This window comes from Lissotriton vulgaris, chromosome 11 (assembly GCF_964263255.1).
Source record: "Lissotriton vulgaris chromosome 11, aLisVul1.2, whole genome shotgun sequence".
NCBI lineage: Eukaryota > Metazoa > Chordata > Amphibia > Caudata > Salamandridae > Lissotriton > Lissotriton vulgaris.
This window is the reverse complement of record NC_141699.1, coordinates 1,001,217,687-1,001,243,962: the sequence shown is the minus strand read 5'-3', so window position 1 is coordinate 1,001,243,962 and position 26,276 is coordinate 1,001,217,687. Positions and strand designations below refer to the sequence as shown.

At 45.3% G+C, this 26,276-nt stretch overlaps 1 protein-coding gene across 1 annotated transcript in view; it reads right to left on the bottom strand.

The window, feature by feature from the left end:
- The window catches only part of LSG1 (large 60S subunit nuclear export GTPase 1), a 126,170-nt gene that overhangs the window by 85,754 nt on the left and 14,140 nt on the right, over positions 1-26,276 (bottom strand). The window contains exons 3-5 of the mRNA XM_086944287.1: positions 11,269-11,389; positions 8,996-9,082; positions 144-230 (exon numbers count right to left, since the gene is read on the bottom strand). Coding sequence (XP_086800413.1) covers positions 144-230; positions 8,996-9,082; positions 11,269-11,389 — 295 coding nt within the window. The remainder of the gene's footprint in view (positions 1-143; positions 231-8,995; positions 9,083-11,268; positions 11,390-26,276) is intronic.

Below are 26,276 nucleotides of genomic sequence, written 5' to 3'. Positions count from 1 at the left end.
AAATCGTATGTGAAGAGCCATACCTGGTTAAAATTGAGGTCACTTATTCACCATGTTTTTTGACTAATAGAAGTCTATAGATGCTTTATTCAGGAAACCAAAAGACATCATGCACACTGCACATTATATTGTGAGATTATTACCTTCGTTCTATGACCCTCCAAAGCTGACGCCAGAAATCCAGATTGCGTTCAAAAGGCGTCAAAATCAGCTTCTGTTCCTCTTCCAGCCTAGAATTAAATAAAAAAATATATAATTTCATCAGATCAGTAGTGGAGCTCAGTTTCCATCTCTGTAACCAGGTACACATTGTTAAATGATTGATGACATTAATCAGATAAACAAAATGGCGACCGCAGAAAAGCTTTACATTGTAAATAAAACCAAGTGATAACACAAATCCATTTAGGAGGAAAAGAAAGTTGTGTGTGCCTAAGAAATAATGAAGACAACGTTTTCCAATTACCATCAAACTTTTCTAACTAACCACCATCATCAGTGTTCGACCTGGCATCTGATGGCATGGTCTCCCCTAACCTTTTTGGCTGCGGACCTCACTTTGGACCTTGTTTTGCTGGCTTAGGACTTAGGTTGCGTTTGACAGGGCCATTCAGTTCCAAAGCGCTGTGCTCGTCATACACATACTGCTGATTGGTGTGTACATGATTGGCTGATTCGAGTTAACTGTAGCTCCCTTGTCGAGGGTTAAGACATACACCCAGGGCATGTAATTCGATGCCATTCACAAAGGGAGCTGATCGATACTGCCAAAGGTTTGACCTGGTCAGGCATGTCGGCACATGTTAATGTTGCTTGGCATTTAGAAAGCTACGTGCCAAGTAGTGCTTAATTTGTAAAAAAAAAAATAAGTGATCGAGTCCTCATCAACAGACATTTGCAGGCTACACTGCCCATTCCCCCTGCTAGTTATACTAATGACAGTACCAAACCAGCTACTAAACCATCACACTCCTTCAAATGTGACAATTCCGATTATGCCCTTGACCCTGTCACCAGGCAGGACGCTCCCCTCACCGCCACACAGCCCCACCCTTGTGCCCTGAGCCCGCTGCTGCTGCTCGCATTTGGTTTGTGCCCCGCGTTATTGTCTGCACTCTGCCATTGCCAGTACTGTGTTATCTTTTGTATTGTTTTGCCCATATTCTTGTGCCTTTTTCTCCAGCACTATTGTCCTTTCCCCTTGTGCCCCTTTTTGCCTTCTGTAACCCCCGCCCGCCCCCCTCGTTTTCCCGCTGCAGCGTCCCTGCCCCCCAGCTTTTCACATTTGCCGCCCCGTTCCGCCTCCCTGCTTCTCCTCCCTCCCACATCCTCATTTGGAGGCCGCGCAGCGGTGAAGAGAGCGACCCTTGACCCTGTTAACAGGCAGGTCGCTCCCTTCACCGCCACACAGCCCCACCTGTGTGCTCTGAGCCCGCTGTTGCTCGCATTTGGTTCATGCCCCACGTTATTGCCTACCCTCTGCTCTGCCATTGTCAGTACGGTGTTATCTTTTGTATTATTTTGCCTGTATTCTTGTGTTTTTTTTCTCCAGCACCGTTGTCCTCTCCCCCTTGTGCCCCCTTTTGCCTTCTGTAACCCCCGTCCGCACCCCCCCCCCCGTTTTTCCCGCCGCTGCGTCCCCGCCCCCTACTTTTCCCATTCGCCGCCCCGTTACCGCCTCCCAGCTGCTCCTCCTCCTCACATCCCCTCATATGGAGACTGCAAAGCAGGCGTGCCCAAGACATACCTGTCTGCACCCGTCCGCGCCTGGACCGTGCCCAGCGTCAGAACTCCTGGCCCTCGCGAACACCCCGACGCCGCTCCAGTGCCCTCCACGCACTCAGCGCCGTACAATCACGCACCTGCGTCCTGGCCGCCCCGAGGCGCACCCAAGGACCCTTCTCCTGCAGGAACTGCAGCTTCATCAGCATCCGGCCCGCCAACCCACCTACCGAAGAACCCAACTACCTCAGATGCATCCTGCTCAACACCTGCTCCGCCCGCAAACACGCCGTCGAACTCTGGGACCTACTCGACACCAACACCCCAGACGTCGCCTTCCTGACTGAGACCTAGCTGAAATCCTCCTCGGCACTCAACATCGCCATAGCCATCCCAGAAGGCTACAAGATCACCCGCAAGGACCGCACCAACGGAGTAGGAGGAGGAATTGCCATCGTCCACAGGAACACTCAAAATATCGACATACACCGACGACACCCTCAGCTCCGCCGAATACCTGCACTTCCATATCCACACCGACCCCAACACCACCCTCAGAGGTACCCTCGACTACAGATCCCCCGGACCCCAACCGCAGTTCAGCTACTCCATCGCCGACTTCATCAGCACACACGCCCTCGCCTCCACGGACTACATCCTCCTCGGGGACCTGAACTTCTACCTCGAGAACAACAACGACCCCAACTCTTCCACCCTGATCGACAACCTCGGACTCAGACAACTAGTCTCAACACTCACCCACTCCACTGGCCACACGCTTGACCCCATCTTCACAGCAAGCTCCCACGTCGTCTTCAACCCCACCACTGAACTCCACTGGACCGACCACTGCTGCATCCACTTCACCTTCCGGAAACCCACCATGCACCACCGCTCCCAGCAGATGCCTCGCCGCCACTGGAGCAAAGTCAATGAAGACCAGCTAACCCTCACCCAGAGCCCACCCACAGACGCGACTGACCTCGACTCCCTTGCTCGTCACCTCAAACAGTGGATCAATAACTGCGCCAACACCCTCGCCCTGCTCAAGAAGCCCTCCAACACCCACACCAGCAAGAAAGCCAGCTGGTTCACCGAAGACCTACAGGCCTCCAAGTGAACCTGCCGAAAACTCGAAAAAAACTGGATCCGTGAACGAACACCGGAAAGTCACACAGCCCACAAGAACGCCACCCCAGACACCACCACCTCATCAGGTCCGCCAAAAGGAAATCCTTCAAAGACCGCCTAGACAACAACCCACACAACAGCAAAGAGCTCTTCAGAATCGTGAAGGAACTCTCCAACCCCAACACCAACGACATTCCACCTTCACAAGACCTGTGCGACTCGGTGGCCAACTTCTTCCATCGCAGATCGCAGACATCCACGACAGCTTCGAAGCCGTCACCACCCCGGCAACCGCTGAGAACCCAGCTCCCACGACCACCACCCACACCAACCGCCTGCTCTCCTGGACCAACATCAACGACACCATCAAGATCATGAACACCGTCCACTCCAGATCCCCAGAACACCCCTGCCCACACCACATCTTCAACAAAGCCAGCAGCACCATCGCACCCCATCTCCGGAAAACCATGAACATCTCCTTCGAGACAGCGACCTTCCTGGAGAGCTGGAAGCACGCAGAGATCAACGCCTTACTCAAGAAGCCCAAGGACCTCAAGAACTTCCGACCCATCTCCCTGCTCACGTTCCCGGCGAAGGTCATCGAAAAGGCTGTCAACAAACAACTGACCAGCTTCCTCGAGGAGAATAGCATCCTGTACCCGTCCCAGTCCGGGCTCCGCAGCAACCAGAGCACCGAAACTGCCCTCCTCGCCGCCACCAATGACATCTGGACCCTGCTTGACAACGGAGAAACCGCGGCCCTCATCCTCCTGGACCTGTCAGCCGCCTTCGACACGGTCTGCCACCGCACACTATGAACACGCCTCCACGACGCCGGAATCCAAGAGAAGGCCCTTGACTGGACCAACTCCTTCCTCTCCGGCAGAACACAGAGCATCCGCCTCCCCACCGACTACCCCCCTTCCGCTCCGAAGCCACCGGGATCATCTGCGGCGTACCCCAAGGCCCATTCCTCAGCCCAACGTTGTTCAATGTCTACATGGTACAGCTCGCCTACGTCGCACGCCGGCACAACCTCAACATCATCTCCTACGCCGACGATACCCAGCTGATCCTCTCCCTCACCAAAGACCACCACACCGCCAAAACCAACCTTCACGAAGGAATGAAGGCAGTCGCCGACTGGATGAGAAACAGCTGACTGAAGCTGAACTCTGACAAGACGGAGGTCCTCATCCTCCGATCCACCCCATCGGCCTGGGACGACTCCTGGTGGCTGGCTGCACTAGGAGCACCTCCTACACGCACCGACCACGCACGCAGCCTAGGGGTCATACTCTACTCCACCCTTTCCATGATGAAGCAGGTCAACGCCGTTTCCTCCTCCTGCTTCAACACCCTCCGCATGCTTCGCAGAATCTTCAAGTGGATCCCCACCGAAATAAGAAGGACGGTCACCCAGGCCCTCGTCAGCAGTAGACTGGACTACGGAAACGCACTCTACGCTGGAGCCCCGGCCAAACTCCTGAAACAGCTCCAACTCACCCAGATCGCCTCCGCACGCCTGATCATCGACATCCCTCGCTGCAGCCACATCACACCCCACCTGAGAGACCTGCACTGGCTCCCTATCAACAAGAGGATAACCTTCAAACTCCTCACCCACGCACACAAGGCACTCCACAACACCGGACCAGCGTACCTCAACAGCCGACTCAGCCTCTACACCCCCACCTGCCAGCTCTGCTCCGCAGACCGTGCCCTCGCCACCGTCTCCGGCATCCAAAGAGTGACAGCCGGCGGCACATCAATCTCCCACCTCGCCGCCAAGACATGGAACACCCTCCCCATCTGCCTGCGGCAGACCAAAGACCTTCAGGAGACTTCTCAAGACCTGGCTCTTCGAACAGTAGCATCTCCCCCCGCCACCCCCCCCCCCCCCCTCGGACCTTGAGACCCTCACAGGTATGTAGTGTGCTTTATAAATGCTATGATTGATGCCATGCCCCCAAAGCTATAAGTTTGTATAAGTATGTATATTGAATTAGTAAACAATTGTTGTGCTCACTCTAAATCAGACAAACAGCACACCATGTGACCGACTGTCATAAGTGGCAGTGTCCCCAATTAAGTGCAGGTGCCGAGCACTGGAAACTACAGGCTCAAATTAAGCACAAGTGCAAAGGTTCTGCAACTCTCTTGCTAAATCAGAGTTCTCCATGGGGACAGGGTGCGGTCAAGAAGAGGCATGTGCGCGTGTGCGTGACATTCAAGGGTCGTGAATAACACCGGATGGTGTGTTTGGTACGATGAGGCCTGCTTCTCACATTAGATTGGCGTGGGGGAATGCAGGGAAAGACTATTGAGCAGTATTTTTTTCTATGGGCAAAATATGGCAGTATAGTGTTTGATAACAATTAGTTCGTAATTTTGAATCCTCTCAGATAGGGGATCTGACATTAAGCATGTGGAATGGTCACTAGGAAAGTCGGCATTTCAATGCTCGGGGCTCTGTGTGCCTGTCTCCAATTCACATCTGGGTGCTGGGGAACAGATACATCTGTGCATTCCATGATAGAAGGCCATAAACTAGGGGCTCAAGGGGAACTGAAGGCCTCCCATTTAGAGGGGCCTCTCTGGGATGGTTAAGTGGGGGTGGAATTGGCATCTGCATTTCAAGGGGCAGGGTCTTGGTAGACTGCCATCCTACCCTGGGGCAGGATCCCAGGGTAGGATGGCAGACTGGACAATTTAGAGAGGGCCTGTGCATTTCAAAGGTGACCTTTTGAACTGATCACATCTTCAAAGGCCATTTTGGGTATTACTACTGGGGCTCTGGATTCAGAAGTTAGAGACACTTTTGAATTTGGAACCATACTGCACTGGGACATCGACAAGCGCACTCATTAGGTCAGGCGGGACTGAAACTGGATTATCCACAAACTTGTGGTGGCCTGGAGATTTTTGTGTGCCAGGAAGGGGATTATCATTTGGTGGACGTTCTGGCCTGCAGCTAAGTGCCAACTGTTGTTGCCCGGTTCCCTAAGTGCTCTCCAAGTGCAGTTGGCTGGCCTCCTGTCCAGGAGATCCCAGGGACACAAAGGATCTCCCCATTTCCACAAGATCATAAGGACCATGCAGTGTGCGGCAGAACAGGTGGACATACACAGTCATCAGATTGTGCAGAGGACGGTGCTCATAATGTTCAGCAGCCCACCTGGTGCCGAGACTATAGTAGTTAGATTGGTATGGAAAAGCTTGGGTCCGAGGGACCCATGCTTGCAACTAGAGGACCCATGCTATCTTGCACTCTTTGACAACCTTTTGTCCGTGGGAGGTTAGAGATCCAGCTACGTGCGGGTGCCTTCGGGCGTCTCAAAGTCTAATCCAGACGGATGAAACTAAGTAACTGTTTCTGTCTACTTTAGGTAGATCCGACAGTCTAAACAATGTGGCGCCAACAGGGGCAACTTGCATCTTTGGCTGGTGTAGTTGAGGGACTGTGGGGCTGGGTCACGAGGTATAGTCAAACACTGGTGATTTCTTGAACACTGCAACTGTTGGTGGTATGCGATATTGAGGAATATTGTGAATGATGAATACCTCGGAATAGGGCATTCTGCTGCTAATGGGAAAGTTGACAATTGCATATAACTGTAAAGTGTATGTTCAATGTATACATAGATTTTCATTTAAAAATGTGCATAATACAAAAGACCAGTGTTTTATACATAAGGCATTGAGTATTTTTGTAATGCTCTAAATGTGTTGCGAGGGTGGTGTTATGCCAATACGTTACACTTGGGCCCAGAGGATAAGCCCAACTGCTCAGTCCCAAGCTACACAAAGGTGAGCACAGGTTATCAGATATGACGGTGGATTCTGACTGGCTTCGATGCATCCCAGCAAGCAGTAAACCGTTGGGTCGCACAGTCCTCATTTAGAGCACCTTTGATTCTATCCTTGTCATACTTCGATCGCCTTTTCCATGTGCAATTCTGTGCTTTTATAGAGATGTATGTGGCCCAGTTTGTGAACGTTTGCTCCCAAGAGCAGATGGGGGGGGGGAAATATTTTCTTTTTGTGCATTTGCTAATTTTTTGCAGAGTTGCAATAAATAAATTTTCAACTTTTTAGCAATTTTTATCCAGTCTACGATGGATTGGACAGGGTGGGTTGCAAAAAGCAAGGCATTTTGGCTCCACTTGACAGTTGTGGTTAGGTACTTAAGTCATACATCTATATTAGCAATAGAGGTAGACCGGTCCAACTATGTTCTACTATTAAAAAAGGGGAAAATCTGCATGGGTTTTTTGAAAACATTGGTAACCCATTTGCAAACTGGGATATAGGGAACAAAATTGTATAAATGATAAACATTTTCTAGGATTGACTGCATACCCGGTAGAGGGGCACTAAGAGATGGGGCTGTTAAAATGAAATGTAATAGCTGAAATATGCAAATCATTCGTAATATATCTGTGGAAGTATCTCTTGATCCTGAATATGTACAATATCTAGCTTATTGGGAATCAGATACTGAGAGCGGGTGTCACCCAAGCACATTGCAATAGTGCGTCATGGCATTGTGCCATTTAGAAAATTCAACCTCCAGGTCTAAGAATTTTTTCTTGGACTTCTCAATAAGCATTTCAATCCCTTTCTAGAAATGTAAGGCAGGCATCCCTGTTTTGGCTGATAGTATGAAAGGATAGAATGGATTATCTGCAACCATCTGGGTATTCAGAAGATAAGTAGCCACATGCAAAATTAAGCACCATATTCTATTCTTTTAACCCTTTTGAAGCCAAAAATGACGGCACTTAGCATATTGTTCTGATTGTAGAACACTAGCACAATCCAGATGGACCCCACTCTTGTGCAAAAGTGCACATGCCCCGCCCCACCCAGCTTCCAACCACAAAGTTACTTGAACTAACATGGAGCAGACAAACATAGTTGTCAAGCATTCTAGATTTCCGAGTGAGTCATCACAAATACTGCCCACGGGTTCACCATCTTCTTTTAGGGAATTAAACCAAGGAACAGCAAAATGCATCACCTGTGGAAAAGTGTATAAAACAAACAAACAAACAAAAAAAACACTTGAGCTAAGTCTTATACTTTTTTTCTTAATTATCCACTATGTATGTGGCACTTTATTGTGCTCAACAAAGCACTGGCTGAAAGGGTACGCCATTTGACATATTAAGATCTGATTTTAGTTTAATTTGAGAAGACATCCAATTCGTGGTCTAGACACTTAGATTGTGTCATGTTTGTTTTCAGTAGCTAAGTCCCAATTTTCAATCATCCATAGCAGGGTGAATTGATTGAATTGTGCTTGAATTGTATGTTATGTTGTAATCATAATCGCCTTTCTTTGAATAATGTAAATTACTCTTTATGTAATTGTGATAGGTTGTGTAATATTTGTTGAGGTGCATTTTGTAATACATGCTGTCAGTGGTGCCCAAATAAACACTATAACTCTAAATACTGTCATGTGCTGATGGCTATATATATGCAAACAGGGCATCAGGATGGAAAGGAAGACATTGAAAAACAGGTAAATAGAGAGTTCTTCTTTTGGTGGTCAATGGTTGCCAAGGTTTACTTTTAAAAATAGACTGCTGCACTCAAAGTGTGCATGCCAAAATAGAGGCCATATTCCTGTCAGACCTTTACAGGACAGATAAATACCTGTCATACTTTCGCTATATTGTGCAATGTAGAGATCAATGAAAGCCAAAACAACATGAAGTTAGCTATGCCGCATAGAATTGAAAGTGCAGTGTCAGGAATGAGTCATTCCAATGACCCATTGACAAACACAAAGTGGACATGGATTTCAAAGCACTATACAGAGTGCCCAGTCAGGAATGGTATCAAATGGACAGAACGGACAGTAATGCCAATTTCATTCGTTCTTTACCAATTATTTTGTACCCAGTAACCCCTATTGTCATTTGGGAGGATGTGCGTCACTTGAATTACTTAGAAGAATCTAGTATTTGCATTTTTATAATAATGTTAAATAATATTCAACAAACATTGTATGAAGTGGTCTGCAATATTTTACACCTTTATGAACTGCTCCCTCAAATTTCTTACACACTGGGAAGCTCTCAGTTTGGATAATAATTCAATGTTGGTTTCATCTACTTTCCAAACTTACACTGCAAGCTGTCGTCTCCACTTCAGAAAGCTGTCTCTCTCCGCTTGCTGCAGGGACTCTGGACTGGTATTCTCATCCCAGAAAGGCCTAGATTACCATACAAAAGAATCAAGAATCTCAGTACTTGTTTTAGTTTTGTTGAACGCAGGCATATAAAAAACATACATTGTTCTTTAAGCTCTGCCTACATGGGAAGCCCGAAGGAATTGATGCATCCATAAATAAATAAATAAATCAGTGGAAGCTAATACACTACTACAACAGCAGCACTGTGCGCAATTCCATCTCTCTGCTACCAAACATACATTTTCCCAGAAGCCTTTGTTCTTAAACAGTTGCAAAATTACATTTGTGTTGAAAATAAACAACTGAAATGCTACATAACCCAACTGTTAGGCATCACCGTGTCCGTAAGCACTGTGTACCTGTGAAAACACACAAACTCAGTCAGTTTACTAACAGCGCAAAGTTGCATATACTTCAGGCACAAAACATTAGGCCAGGACATCTTTAAAGATCTGGTTTGAACCACTGTAATCTATTTTAACTGTGAGGTTATTTTTCATCATTATACAAAATCCTTCTTTACTGTACTTTTTTCGTACTGCTATTGGAGGGGATAGTGTGGTTTCAAAACACCCTACCTAAAACACAAAAATGGTTCGAAAATATAGTAAATGTGTAAGAAAATAAATGCTCTAAATATATTTAAACTTTCAAAAAGTAAAACCACTACCTAGGTAAAGGTCCTTACTAGATAGAGCAGTTCACAAGGGAGAGCTACATAGCTGGAGTCAAGGGCATGACGTTGGTGGATCTATGCAGCTACAATTATTCACTGCTATAATTCAGTAGATATTGTTAGGAAGGTTTGGTGACTGAAGAGCTGATAGGATCACTGATTTTCAGTGAAGGGCGATAGAAAGGCTGCTTTTGTACACCCAGACTGTGCATACTGTGATCAAAAGCAAGCTGAGCTATGGTGGTCTTTTGGAACAACGTTTGCTTTGACTTAATTTGTTTTATTTCCATGGCTATGGTGATTTTTCTACTTTTTAACGGGACCGGGGGTCCATGCACTGATCTCCTTTGCTCCTTTCTAGTACCCAGTTTACAAGTTTAATATCGACTAGATTAGAATTTTCTCCTACAATGGCCTTAGGCTTATAAGGATAGATGGAGTTTGTGGTCGGAGGCCTCAGCTGTGGAGGACTCCGGAAGTTAAGTCTTTATCTTATATTGGTAGATTTTAATAGTTAAACCTCTAGTTCTACAGAAAGGAATTGTAATGCTCTGAAGGTCATCAGTTTGTGTGCAATCTCATAATTTACCACAGTAATATATTTTTCAAATGTTATTTTGGATCATTTTATAAAAGCCCTTTATAGTACTTTTTGTCTTACTGCCATTGGAGGGGATTGTGTGGCACATCAACAACACTTATTACAAATCACGGATTACCTTGTTGAAGTTTTTTTTTCACCACGTCTTGTAATGCGCTCTAATGGATTGCTTCAATTGTAATTAGTCTGCAACATCTTTCCTTACGTATTTAATCTACTAGGATTTCTTTAAAAGAAGTGCTATGGAAAGGTTATCATATGCTCGTCTAGAATTTATCAGAAGCCAGGTCAAGCTCAGGCCTTTGAGAAAAGCCATTTGTTTCTTAACACTTCCATTAAATTAAATGTTATTTTCTTCAAAGTTAACTCATTATTTTAAGTACATTGTTTACTTGGGGATTATCATTCAGATGCCTAGACAAAGTGCAGGGGGTTTGTAGCCGTGCCTTCTGCTTTGGAGTCAGACCCATTCTCACAAGGTTTGCCTGGGTCAACCGTAAAGTAGGTAATAGTTCCTCTACAACTTAACGAGGTCGCAGGAGCTCGGCCCCATCTAGACAAGAAGATTACACCTACTCTTCCTACAACATTAGACAACTCATCATCTGGAGAATAGAAGCTGCTCCACTCAGGATTGTCTACTGCACTGAACCTCAGTGAACACCTGACCTGTCAGGCAAACCCACAAAGACCCTGCTTAGACTCTTCCCAAAGTTAACCTCCCATTTTACCCTGTGCCAAGCATGTCTAAGACTGAGCTAGCCAGGCTACTCTCCAGATTCTCTCTGATGCTTCTTTTTAATGTAAAGTAAGGCCTGAAGATAACTTGGTGTTGAAAATGAATAGGAATCTATAATACTCCTAAGAGATCTCTAAAAATTCCTTACTTTACATACAAGTCTTCTATATGAAGCTGAACGTTTTACTTACCTCCTTGGAATACTCAAATATTGTTTATTTTCTTCATGGAGTTTATTGATTCGGTTTGTTTCTTCAGCGCTCAGGAGACCTGTCCGTGCTTCAGCCGGAACAAACTTTATATTAAGTTTCTCTGCACAGAACACAAAAAACAAGACTTTTATCAGTACTGGTGGGCTATTACTGGGCTAACAATTCTGAAGGACACAGTAGGTGGGCAAAATTAGTTGAAGAGCACTGAAGTTCCAATACACAGCACACCCATGGCTCTTTGTAGACTGATGATGGTCCAATCACTTGGATCTGAGGAAGCAATGTTACCGTTCGAGTTACTTCACCTGGTTTATTTGCTAAAACATTGCTTATTTTACAAGCCACTGTCCAGTTTGAAAACTGCCAAACAGCGCATCACTTCTAGGCATTTTAGATTAGCAGAAATCACGGAATAAGAATTCATGAGTGCATGTTTGGAAGCAAGCAGAGGAGGTAAAAACAGCATTGCAACAGTCATGCAGAGAACTAAGAAACTAAGGACATGATTAGAAATAAGCGTCCAATCATTTCAAGCACAGTCGTATAAAAACAACAAATCCTTTAAAGCCAGTAAAGCTTTATGGGTCAGCAAATACAGCAATTTCGTACAGAGTGCTCCGTTATATTTTACAGATGTTTCGATCACAATACTATGGAACTTGTGGATTTAGTTTTGATACAGGTAAATTAAGTAACTTCGTTTTATCAGGTGTACAGATAGAAACGGGTTAAGATGATAATGGAGATTAAGAATAGTGTTGGCAATTAAGATGTGGTAGAACAGAGACACTGATGACAGGAGAGAAGTCCAGAGGAATCTTGTTTATAATAATTCCGAAAATTCAACAGGTCTGCTGAGTGCACAAATTGTGGAGGGTAGGGGAAGAGGACGTCCTAAAGGAAATGGCAAAGCATTACACTGAAAAATACATCCGAACAGCCAAAGATGAGATCAGCAGAGCCATCAAGTTTTCTGAATTCATGCATGAGTAGCTCATCCAGTTCAGAATTTTAATTTATTCTAATGAGATGAAAAAGACAATAAAATCCCAGAATGTCAAGATAGATCCTGGACTAGCAGAGCTACTCGCATAGGACCTGGGAAACTTGAGTGCACCAAGATCAGATGCATTTTCTTTCCACATTTGGGAAGAGATTAGTGTTGGTCATGGTAAAATTGGGTGTCCGGGTCCTAAAGTTGATCCTCCAAGGTTAGTGTTGGTTAGCCCTGCAAAAATAACTCTGAAAATGTATTTCTGAAGATAAAATGTCAGCTCAGTACACGGTGCGTAAACTGTAATAAACCTAGAAAGCCAAAGCCATAAAAAAGACTTATTGCTGACAGTAAACATATTGTTACTATCCTACAGCTGCATTTCTCAATTTATTAGGCCGCACCCAGAAGGTGGAACACCAGTTCTATAACTAAGTCCAGGTCAGGGGAACCCTCCCTAACTAATTTCCCCTTCCTCCAAAACTCTATCTTAGGCAACACACCATACAGTGTCAGCAGCCAGCAAGAGAGTGGGAGGGTTATGCTTCAACTCTATCAATGTAGAACTACCTCCTGCCACCCTCTACTCTCACCACAGAGCCTCCATCTGTGCCTAAAAAATAAATTATAATTCATAAATATATTAAGCAAAATATTTCAGAATTATTATTTATTAATACAGACTAGAGTAACATAATTAACTTTAGATATTATCGCAACTCAATTAACATTGTTAACGGTATAGCTGTAGCTACAGAGAAAGAGAGGAACCTAAAAAGGTTCTGGGATTACAATTTACCTGAAGGTTAAGGGCCTAAATCATCTCAAGGGTTTGTTAAATGAAAGGATGTCAAGGAATATCAATTTTGGTGTAGAGTGCGATACAGGAAGACGGAGTTAATTAATGCACATGGTGTGCTAGCAACGAGTGGGTGTCATGAGTGATAACAAGTGAGGTGGTCTAATGGGTCATGTTCAGGATAAAAGTGACCCTTGACTCCGATGCGCTGAACAGAAGGAAGGATTGAGGGTGTGAGAAAATGTGTACCATAGTGGAACATGGTTATTGGGGTTTAAAGGGTAAGAAAAGGGCCAAATGACATGGTGGAGATTTTTGTTTAGGTGGTGGTATGCGTGTTTAGTAGGTTCAGCAAAGGAACTTTGGTGTGTGTGGAAAGCTGTTCAATTGCGTCTGAGCGGCAAAGAGATTAATGTAGACAATTTTTCGGTTGGGCTAGGAGCATTCATCCTTCAGCATTATAGAGAACTTCATCTGGTGCAGCAGCGGTCTGTCATTTTTCAGGGATTTGGTCCTACTGTTGAATGGTCACAAAGCACTTGACTGCTGTTAGCCGCGGAACTTATTGCACCATTTTGGTTAAAATACAAGATTCTTTTTTTCTGCTTAGAAAGTGCTCCTTTAAGTACAGCTGAATTTTAAAAATAAGCATTTTTTTTTTAAGTACCTGAACTATTGCCTCCTCCCTAAACCATTATAAACCGATTTCTTATGAAAAACACTGGCTTTTCCTTTGACTACAGACAATTTACTTTTCTACACATTTTAATTATATGAAAGTTTTCTCCTTTCTTTTATATTACTGTGTTTTAGCATTCCATGGAAATGCTGATAAAGTGAATGGCACAAAAAAGCCCTAATTATTAAAGTTGTTAATGCTTTTTCAAGGTCTTAAGGAGAAGGACCGGCCATGGAGATTTAGACCCAGTTCGTTTTCTACTGCCACACAACGCATCAGTGTGTAAAGAAACTTCACTTCAAGTCAATACATAGGTTAGTGATTCAAGCACTTAATGCTGAAACAATTGTGTGTATCGAATGGTGTATGTCAGTCTGTGGGGAGGCTGTCGGGAGAAGAATTGTGGAAATAAATACTAGTGTATGGTGTTGGAGTGCATTTGCAGAGTGCAACTGTTAGGAAAGGTCTCCAGAAAAGGAGACAAGTTATAATCCCAGCAGGGGCAACTCAGCCCTTTCCTCTTCTGGGATTTAATAAAGTTATCGCCATCAATACTGGTCAAAAGTAATACCAGTTATTGATATTGCTATGGAATAGAAATTTATGGCAGCAAGTGCTTATAAGGCACGTTACTGTAAATTGCTGGTGATAAAACCTACATCTGCCATCCCCAACGTCCTTATAAATTACAGAGCATTTTATGAATTCCTGGATATCACCTTGGTCTACCGTCTATCCCTTACACAAATATGATTCGATATTTTAATTAAACCAAAAAAAATATGCCATTACGGATTCGGAGTGAGGCTGCAGACCACAATAGCAACGTATAGTCACACACCAATAGTGAGAAAAGGAGGAGTTTTTTGCTTTAAAACCAGAAGACAGTTTGAATATGGATGTCTCCATTTTGGAAAAAGGTGAGGATGGGGAAATAGATTCATTTCTGGCTGTTTCAGTCACTGAAAGTTCTTATGAACGCCCCCAAAACAAAACTGTAACCCTTATTAATGTGATATTTTACACTACATACCAATAACCTTTACCGCCGTGTTTTTCTTTACTTATTTGAATGCGGTGGCCAGACTCTGACATGTATAAAATAAACATAGCTGCATCTTATGGGAGCGACACTAGCTTCCAATGTGTGCTGGACTTGTAAAGCGCACAGCTGCCCGTAAGCGTCCCGGCGCTTGCTTAGGGAACCCGTCCTGGTGTTCCCCTGTGAGAAACCCCGGCAGGGTGTCCACAAGGTGAAAGCCAGGCATCCCGCCGCGAGGGGCCGTAGTGGAGATTAAGCAAGCTATTGCCCAGAGTCGCAGAGTGTGACCCCGTGAGTTGAGTAGGCACCAGAGCGAGAATTGTCGAGTCCGTGGAATTTTGAGCCCAAGACCCGCCGAGGCGGGGAATCGAACCCTGGTCCACGGTCGATCTCAGCTTCCGGGTCTGCCGCCTCTATCCACTGAGCCACGCTTCTCCAATGATAGAGGGTCCTGAAGCATGAGGAAATATAAATTCTATGGTCAAGTTGTGTTCCCTAGCGTGTACCCCACCGTCTCCATGTACCAGCTTAAAGTGCATGTAACTTCCCTCCTGTGCCAGCTATAAAGACGCAAATACATTTGCGTCCAACGTTAACATGTCCTCTTTCAAGACCCACCCTGAATGGGTTAAATAGTCCGTTCCTAAGTATGCTATGCCAACGTCTTTTTGTAGTGTACCTTACACGTTTTTCAGCTCTGGCAAAGTAGGCCCTGAATTTCTGCCATCGAGCCTTTTTTCTGGCTTCTGACTCTGAAAGCCTCTGCCCAGGCTGCCTCTGTACCCGTGAACTCTGACTTACTCCCAGCGCGGCCCACCGCGCTTAGCTCAGCCTGCTGCCTGCCAAGACTGACTACAACCTTCAAATTATCTGTTCCGCTCCTCGAAAATACATTCCTGCCTACTAGTTTAAGTAAACATTCCCCAGCTGCAGAGCCAAAGGGCCGGCCTGTCTCCATGCAAGTAATTCATAGCCTCTGTTACCATGCTCCCCTGGAAGGCCCATGCCCCCACGCTTCTCATGCAGACATTCAGGCGCTTATACACGCACTCACAGTCAGTATAGAATAGCTTCTGCCCCAGAGACCTTTTCCGTTCAGATAATATGGTTCCCAAACATCAGATATCAGATATGATAGAAGTACGAGTTGATCTGACATGCCAGACTTCTGCCTCCTTCCGTCAGTGTAAATGTCAAGCCCCCTGCACCCTCCAGTTTCACGTCAATCACACGTCATACAGCTGCACGCGCATCCAAGCTTCCGATTTCTGCTGACATTGCAACATTTCTGTTTAGTGCCACCCCCTTGTGACACCTACCTGTGACGTTTCTAGTACACACCTCTAGTTCACGCCTAGTCCGCGCCTACTGATTACGTACTAGTAACACGTGGATGCTGTTATCTTGTCTTCTCTCAGCTGTTACGCCTCCTATATTGGTTTCTATGGTGTAAATTAAGTATATAAGCTATGTATTGTCAATAAAACTTTGCTCTATCCCTTCCTGGACCCTTTGTGGTGCCAGGAACCTGATATCCAGTTCCGGAACGATTCCTTTTTAAGGAATAAAACCCCTAAGAACTCTAACACCACGGACTCTGTTTCTTTCTTTCCGATTGAGTTTTTATTGATTAAGTACTTACCTGCATAGAAATTAAGACGGTAAATTATATATTTACAACATTTTGGCGCCCGAATAGGGACCCCTCCCCCACCTCACGCGCCGGTTGGTGCGTTGCAAGCTCTGTCCCCTGCCATCAGTTAGAAGGAAACTACGCGTACCGGCAGGATTTCCTGTATCTCCCTCTGGCCCACGGAGGTGACGAAGACTGCGATCAGTACCCAGACGAGGCGGTGAGGAGTGCGGAGGATCCCGACCAGAGCCTTGCCGAAAGAAGCAAGGTCCGAGGTGTCAAGAGGCCCACCAGTTTTCCGAAGTATCCACGTGTCGAGTCGAGTTCAGTCCAGTCGAGTTTTCCGAGGCCTTCTGTTTCCGTGCTTCCCGGTGAGTACCATTGCTGGGACGTATCTAGACGGGTTTGGGTACACAAGTCCGGTCTGCACTGTTTTTAGACAGTGTATCTGTGCTGTTTAGCAGTACATCCGTTATTTCAAGTTTCTGCACTGTTTTAGCAGTGTATCTGTGCTGTTTAGCAGTACATCCGGTATAGGGGGTAGTCATATATGTCTCAAATGTCTTTTTCGTGTGATTAATGTCGTGGTATGAGTGTGACTGTTTTTAATGTGTATTATTGTGTTCTTGTATAACTAGCTGTATCCAGTATTAAGTGGCAAGGATTGAGCATTCAGTACTAAGTAAACAAGATGCCGTTTTTTAACAAGTTAAAGCAGATAGGAACTAGGAAAGGGATACTAGAGGAAGAAATTTCTATCCCCCCTAGGGACACTCCAGGAAATTTTATGTACCACAAGCATGGCATAGATGCCATATTATATCTAGACTTATGGGCCGAGTATACTAAACATCTAGACGAAAGACACAGATGGCCTGTTACCGGAACATGGGATGCCGAGTGCATCATGAAGGTAGAGGAAGCACTATGGAAAAAGAAAGCCAGACAATCTCAGAAAGACGCCATAGAGTTTTGGCGTAAGGAATCACATAAGCGTGCTGAAAAAGAATTACGTAGAGAAGACAGACTTAGAGAATCAGATAAGGCCCAAGAAAATGAATTAGTTACTGAAGGGATCCGAGTAAAATCAGAGCAAGTAGACCGCGCACGAAACAATCTCGTAAACGGTATGTATCTCGCGGCCGAGGGCTCGCCTGAGGCCATTTCAGAAATACCGAAAAATCTGCCGCCACCATTGGTTCCAACTAAAGTAACTCATAGGACCACTAAAGACATATTCCTGAATTCCTATCTAGAGGATGTAGCACCCGCTTACACCAATCTGCCTGTCCGCGCCCTGCCTAACGACAGGGACGGGGGTGGTAACCCGCCCCAAGATCATATTCCGCCAGTACCACAACAGATTCCTCCTGTTCCACCACCTCCACCACTTCCCGTACCTAAAATTGATCTACCGAAACCACGTCTACCTGACCCTACTAAAAGACAAATTCAAGTTCAAATACAGACTCCACAGAGAGATAATGCCCAAGCTTCCGCTTCAGGAGGTGCGATGGGGGGGTCTCAGGACCCCGCCATTAACACACAGAGTAAACCTTAGGGATATGCAGAGTCCTTTCACGTTCAAATCACCCCGCCTCGACATACTCAAAGAAAACCTTTCAGTTTGCAGATATGATCCAGTACCCGGCAAAGACGATAGAATGATGATGGCATCACTACGGTTAAGATCTGCTACTGATTTCCTGCTGTACTTTGCAGGAATGAAGGAGCGCCTAGATAGAATATATCAGTTTGTTCAGACTGGGAAAGACCCTGACAGTATTAAGGATGCCATGGAGCATCAGAAAGTTGACGTTCAAGCACAGATACTACGTTTTTTCATAAATTGCGTAATAAGAGAACGAGACAGGCCTGGGACAGACCAGAGTGAATTAGATACACTGAACAAGTGGGGTCAAAATATATCTGAAGGAAAACACGACAAGGGGACTTGCATAGCCAGTATGTACAGGAAAATAAGAAAAGAAGTGATAGATATACACAAAGAAGAGAAAGAAAAGGCTTCCGAGGAGGAGGAAGAAGAACCTGAAGAATCAGAAAGGACTACAGACACTATAGCGTATGTAGGTAAGGGAACTTACCTTAGGAAAGGCACTCGTCCAGAAAGCAAGAGAGTATTTCTCTCTGCCTTAACAAACCCGAATTCTTCTGAACATCAGTTCCAGGAGACTGATAAAAGGCTCCGAGAGAGAATGGGGTACCATGTACTCAATTCTATGGATGAACAAGAACTAGCCCGGTCAGCCATATTATGGACTGAAAATCCGGATATATATAATGATGACACCGTAGCGCAGACATTCCTGAACCTTTCCCCAGACGAGCAGAAATTAGCAGGTGTATACATGATTCAGCACCTCCTCACGAAATACAGAAACCAACATTCTGATCCAGGTCCCTTACACGAAACATTAGAAGCACTACTCATGGATAGATGGAGAGGTCTCAGTAATAAGTTAATACAAATAATTCTAGAACAACGACATAGATATAACACTTTCATAAGCTCTGAATATGTTCCCGCTCCGCCCCCAGAAAGAAAAATGTATCATATGGAACGCCTGAGTGGCATTGAAAGTCAGAACCCCTTACGAGAAGTGCACCCAGTTATGGGTGAGGATCATATCTTGAAACGTGTGTATGTACACACGCCACTGACTAAGTTAGAACTGTTAGAAATGAAGAAACTAGTCCCATGCCATGATAAAGACCCTGCAGGTTTTCACCGAGAGCTTAAAGACATGTTACTGATGGGGGATTACACATATGAAGATATCATGAAAATGTTAAAGGTACTGCTGCCCACGGGCATCTACGAGAAACTAAAGGAAAAAGAATGGGAGGTGGGAGAGAAAAAGATTGTATGGGCAGAAATAGAAGACGAAGAGAACAAACGTGTCCCAGGGGTAGGCCTTGGGGACAAAACTAAAGCATTACCAGGTTTGATAGTACAGGTTCTGCCAAGATTATTGACAACTAGAAAAGAAGACTGGGATGCAATCTCAGCATGTAAACAGAAACCCGACGAAGATACTAGTGACTTCTATTCAAGATTCGAGAAATGTTTTATTATTAATAGTGGTCTTAAACCAAGTAGCGAGTCGTACCCGCATCTTTTTGTATCCAAGTTAGTTGAGAATTCCCTGTTAGCAGTCAAAAATCGTGTATACAAGGTTGAGAGTACATGGCAAGCAAATACGCCATCACAGATGTTACAAATGTTACAATACCATCAGAACAGAATTAGAGAAGAACAGGATCAGGAACAAAAACGTATGAAAGACACGAAAATGAAAATGTTAGTAGCCCAGTCGGTCCCAACCGACGGCCACAGAAAGGGTACGACCCAGACAGGTCACGCCACAGCTCCCGTTAAAGGGACATGCAATTATTGCAAGCAGCCAGGTCACTACGTACATGAATGTCCAGTTCTGAAACATAACATATCAACAGGTAAAACTAAAGAGAGACCGCATCCACCAAGACAAGATCAGGTCCAGCAACAGACCTCACAGAATGCACAGCCCATGCAGAACACACAGCCTATGCATGCTTCACCTCATACAGCACAGACAGTAGCGGTATCACAGCCACAGCCCATTGCCGCGACCCAACAAGTTTCTCAGCAGATGTACCAGTATGCCCAAGGTGCTTACCCCGATTACCAACGATACGCATGAAACAGCCTAGAGAGGGAGATGGGTTTGCCTCTTATTGAAATTCCTGTAGATCAAGAAGGTCCTTATGTACACAGTCAAGTATTGGGAAAAGACAGAAAGTTTTTAATTGACACAGGGGCAAGCCGCACCACCATAAGCCATGACGAAGTCCCAGGGGCACCCCTCTCAGGCTCACAGAATGTTTCCCTTGGTTTTTCAGGACAGCCCATTGTAAATGAAGTATCAGAACCAGTCCCCCTGGCTGTGGGTCCATTATCACGAGTTACAGACTTGTTACTTACGAAATCATGTCCAGAAAATCTGTTAGGAATAAAAACGTTGAAGGCTCTAAGAGCCATAATTTGCTGTTCCCCGGAGGGAGTTAGACTCTTTCTGCGGGATTTCAAGGGTCATTACGTTTTACGAGAGTTTGACATCAGATTGAAAAATGTACCAGATCACTTGTGGGCAAAAGGCCCAACTGATGTAGGTTGTATGCATATCACACCATACCGTGTTACACTAAAGACAGGAGTTGTTTTACCACGAATCAGACAATACAAGTTACCACCCGATGCTGTAGTGGCTTTACTGGAAATCATTGAAGAGCTCATTGCCCAAGGAGTGGTCGTAGAGACCGACTCCAATATCTGTAATTCACCCATCATTCCAATTCTTAAACGTACTGATCCCAATGCACCGCCAGTATATCGGCTGGTGATTGATCTACGAGAGCTGAATAAATGCATTGTACCACAGTACCCTGTGGTCCCTGATATCTCTTCCTTATTGACTGCTATTGATTCAGAAGCAACGTTCTTTACTGTAATTGATCTCAAGAACGCTTTCTTCAGTGTACCTATTGATCCAGAGAGCCAATATCTCTTCGGATTCAGTTTAAATGGACGAAGTTTCAAATTTTCCCGCGCACCTCAAGGATTCACAGAAAGCCCCAGCATCTATAGTCAAGCACTGAAAAGACAACTAGATTGTATTCAAATGCCAGTTAACACCGCTTTACTGCAATACGTCGATGATCTACTGATCACCGCACGAAGTGAGCCCGAATGTGAACAAGCATCACTGACAGTTTTACATTTCCTGGCAGACAAGGGACACAAGGTGTCTCCTTCGAAGCTACAATTCTGTGTTCAGCAAGTGGTGTACTTGGGTCACTTGCTGTCCAAAGTGGGGAGACAGCTCACTCCCGATCGCATTCAGTTAATTGTAAATATGCCACAACCCCAGACACAAAAGGAAGTGCGGGCCTTTATAGGCCTCACCTCGTACTGCAGACAATGGATTCCTCAATATGCATTTCTAGCTAAACCACTCATCCAGTTAACGACACAGGAGGCAGCGACTTCGACTGTCCTTCCTTGGACTCAGGAACACACACAAGCCTTTGAGGAATTAAAGAAAGCATTATGCCAAGCACCAGTTTTAGCGACACCATGTTACAGCAAACCGTTTACACTTTTTGTTACAGAACGTGATGGCACAGCATTGTCTGTCCTCACTCAAGACCAAGCAGGTTCACATAAGCCTTGCGCTTATTTTTCAAGTACATTGGATTCAGTAGCCCAGGCACTCCCTGCGTGCTTAAAGTCAGTAGCAGCAACAGCACTAGCAATTAGACAGAGCGATTCAATTGTTTTAGGCCATCAGTTAACAGTACAAGTTCCACCTTCTGTAGAGGTTCTTTTAAACAGAACCCAGACTCAGCACTTGACCATAGCACGACTGACAGGTTACGAATTAACGCTATTCCAGCCACACATAGAAATCAGACGCTGCAGCATTCTGAACCCCGCAACACTGTTACCTTCAATTAGGACAGATCCAGCCCCGCATGATTGTATAGAAATCATTAATGCAGTAACAAAGCCCCGACGAGACTTAACAGATGTTCCACTGACAAATCCGGACCTGACACTTTATGTGGATGGTTCATGTATGAGAACAAGTACAGGAGAATTAGTGGCCGCATATGCAGTGACCACTGAAACCGAAGTAAAGGAAACACATCGTATTGACACACTGTCCGCTCAAGCGGCAGAGCTTATTGCTCTGACCCGAGCCTGTATTCTAGCCAAGAACAGAAATGTCAACATATACACTGATTCCCGTTATGCGTTCGGAGTTGTACACGACTTCGGAATGTTATGGCAAGAACGGGGTTTTCTGACCTCTCATGGTGCCAAGATCCAACACGGTCCCCTCATTCAAGCACTGTTAGAAGCAATACATCTGCCTTCAGGCATATCCGTCATGAAGTGTAAAGCACATACTAAAGTTACAGATTCTGTTTCCCAGGGTAACGACCTGGCAGACCAGACAGCAAAACATACAGCACTGACGCACACTCAGACAACTGACATGACAAAGACAATAGGACCGACAAATTGTATGACAGTCAGGGATCCCACACTAGATGTTATCGATATTCAGACACATGCTACCCCAGATGAAATAAAGAAATGGATTGAACTAGGAGGGATCCAGACAGATCAAGGTTGGATGACAAAGGGAAAATCTACATGGTTTCTCCCTGATTCTATGGTTCAAGTCATGATCAATACAGCACATAGTCCAGCACATCTAGGAGAGAAAGCGATGTTAGACAGTTTACAAAATCTTTGGAGCAATAAACACTTACTAGCAGCAGCAAAACAGAAAGTGCGTACTTGCATGATCTGTTGTCAGTTCAATCCAGGTAAAAGCATCCCTGTAGAGCAAGGTGGATTTCATCCTCCCGATCACCCTTTTGAAGTCCTCCAGATGGATTATATCCAGATGGACCGTTGTCGAGGATTCAAATATGTCCTCGTAATTGTTTGTGCACTGTCCCGTTGGACCGAAGCATATCCAGTCCCAGATTACACTGCTCCGACCACTGCCAGGCAGCTGGTTCGTGAATTCTTCCCACGGTACGGCATGCCTCGTGTCGTTTACTCAGATAACGGTCAGCCATTCTCATCCGAATTAATGAAGCAAGTTTCCTTGCTGCTAGGATATCAATGGAAATTCCATTGTGTCCGACATCCCGAAGCCGCAGGCCTTGTAGAGAGGCATAATCAGACATTAAAGACCCGCCTTGGAAAAATATGTCAAGAGAAAGGGGTCGACTGGATAGTCGCCCTGCCAGTGGCACTGTTCTATATGAGAATGGTTGCCCACTCGAGATCAGGACTATCCCCGTACGAAGTGGTCTTTGGTAGACCACCGAATATGTGGGGGACGCCCATTCCTAAGAAAATTACTGATGTTGATTGCAATATGTTGACAGATTACCTTGCCTCCTTGATGTCTGCACTCCAATCATGTCGTTCACAGGTTGCCGCAGCCTTCCCTGACAACACTGATGTAAAGCCGCATGATGTCCGACCAGGCGACCTGGTGTTAATAAGGAATTTTGACAGGAAAAGTCCGCTGGAGCCCCGCTGGAAAGCGCCGAAGACCGTTCTACTTACTACGAGGACAGCGGTGAGCGGTGAAAGTGGAGGGCCGAAAGGGGTGGATCCACACGAGCCATATTAAACTATGCAATGAACTGAAACCCGACCCAGGCTCGTCCACCCCTTCCAAAGACTGTATCGAGCCCAGTGACTTTAAAGTTTCCTTACGAGAGAAAACTCCACAAGAGGAGTACAGATCAAAGCTCCGATCTAGCAAGTCAGACAGTTTAATTGTTTAAGTCCTCCCCTAGGTGAATCGGTTAAATAGTTTCTGACATGTATCCCCTAGATCGAGATGGAGAGAGAGAGAGAGACAATTCAAGAAACGTACATACTGCAAATCACTGCGTAGTCACTGTATAGTGACATTGTTAATGTTTTTTCTAAGTCTTCTGATTATTGTTGCAAGTATACTTCTTCCTATCTATTGCCCTATTTTCAAGCGTGAACAATCTGCTTACAATGTTTCTGCTGAACATACTTTTAGCGAGTTACCTCCACATGAACTCTCTTACAGACTTGCGCTGCGCAACAACACTTTCATTAGTATGCTTCATCATTCCCATCAGACTAATAATGCTACAAATTGCTGGATATGTGGCCGACTCCCTCCCTACCAGAATTACAAGGGAGCTCTGCCCCTCTTTCCGTATCCGTTCACTCACAACGGCTCCTGTGGTGCATGGTTTAAAATAATTAATTCCTTAGATCCTGATATTGCTGTTTTCGACGGGAGCTGGGTTTGGGGAAACTTGAACTTAGTCCTGCTCGACGTCTGTTACCCTGATAAGGAGGGACTCCCCATTAGAATAGGAACTGATCTAGAAAATGAAGTATATGGATTAAGTAATTACACAATAAACCTTATGATTCTCACTGTTGAATCCGAAGCTGCACCAGTTCTGCCCGCTATGTCAGTATTATCAGTCACTGGTGAATTATGTGTCAGGAAGAAAGGTTCAGTACACTTGGGTCATAGTAAATGTACTACTGTGGTCGAATTCAGTGATCATGGTAAATCATCCTTTAAAGCTATCCGTCATTCCTATTTTGTTTGTGGTCATACCGCATACATACGCTTACCTCCAGACTGGGATGGTACCTGTTATATTGCATTCCTTCTGCCACCTGTTTTTTTAGCTCCTCCTGATTATCACAGAAATACAAATCTAGTAAAGAATAGACTCAGAAGAGATATCCCGCTTGTCGACTACACAGAAACGGCATGGGAACAGTACACCGATTTTAATAAAGGATTCTTTTTCTTTTTAGGCCCTGTCCAAAATAGTAAACTAATACGCAGATTAACTAGAACACTTGAAGCAGTAGTGAATGAAACTGCCTCCGCCCTAGGTAACCTAACCGAAGAGCAGTCCGCCATGCGGGTTGTTGTCCTTCAGAATCGTCTTGTTATTGACGTCATCTTGGCAGATAGAGGTGGAGCCTGTAAGGTCATCGGGTCAAGTTGCTGTGTTTTCATTCCAGAAAACGCGCCATCTGTATACAAAGCTATTACACGTCTTCATAAAATTGCTAATCTGATACATCAGAATCCAGGCACCTGGACTTGGTCCGGTTGGTTCTGGACAACGTTAGCCGCTTGGGGATGGAAGATCCTATCCTTCCTAGGCATTGGCCTAGTCCTAGTATTCAGTTGCTGCCTGTGCTTGCAGTGTGGGCCAGCGATTTGTGGACTGTGTGCCACTTCATGCATTGAACATTCCAGTTTCCTTTCAAGACGTGAAAGAAGGAAAGAAGAGCAAATGATGTTACAAGAACAAACTGATCGATTCACGAGGATCGATATATCATGAAGGGTCCGTAGGGAACAAGGAGGGAATGAGGAAATATAAATTCTATGGTCAAGTTGTGTTCCCTAGCGTGTACCCCACCGTCTCCATGTACCAGCTTAAAGTGCATGTAACTTCCCTCCTGTGCCAGCTATGAAGACGCAAATACATTTGCGTCCAACGTTAACATGTCCTCTTTCAAGACCCACCCTGAATGGGTTAAATAGTCCGTTCCTAAGTATGCTATGCCAACGTCTTTTTGTAGTGTACCTTACACGTTTTTCAGCTCTGGCAAAGTAGGCCCTGAATTTCTGCCATCGAGCCTTTTTTCTGGCTTCTGACTCTGAAAGCCTCTGCCCAGGCTGCCTCTGTACCCGTGAACTCTGACTTACTCCCAGCGCGGCCCACCGCGCTTAGCTCAGCCTGCTGCCTGCCAAGACTGACTACAACCTTCAAATTATCTGTTCCGCTCCTCGAAAATACATTCCTGCCTACTAGTTTAAGTAAACATTCCCCAGCTGCAGAGCCAAAGGGCCGGCCTGTCTCCATGCAAGTAATTCATAGCCTCTGTTACCATGCTCCCCTGGAAGGCCCATGCCCCCACGCTTCTCATGCAGACATTCAGGCGCTTATACACGCACTCACAGTCAGTATAGAATAGCTTCTGCCCCAGAGACCTTTTCCGTTCAGATAATATGGTTCCCAAACATCAGATATCAGATATGATAGAAGTACGAGTTGATCTGACATGCCAGACTTCTGCCTCCTTCCGTCAGTTTCTACAGCGCGGGGATGCCTCCGGGTCACCAGGCGCTTTACAAATTTATAAATAAATAAATAAGTGTAAATGTCAAGCCCCCTGCACCCTCCAGTTTCACGTCAATCACACGTCATACAGCTGCGCGCGCA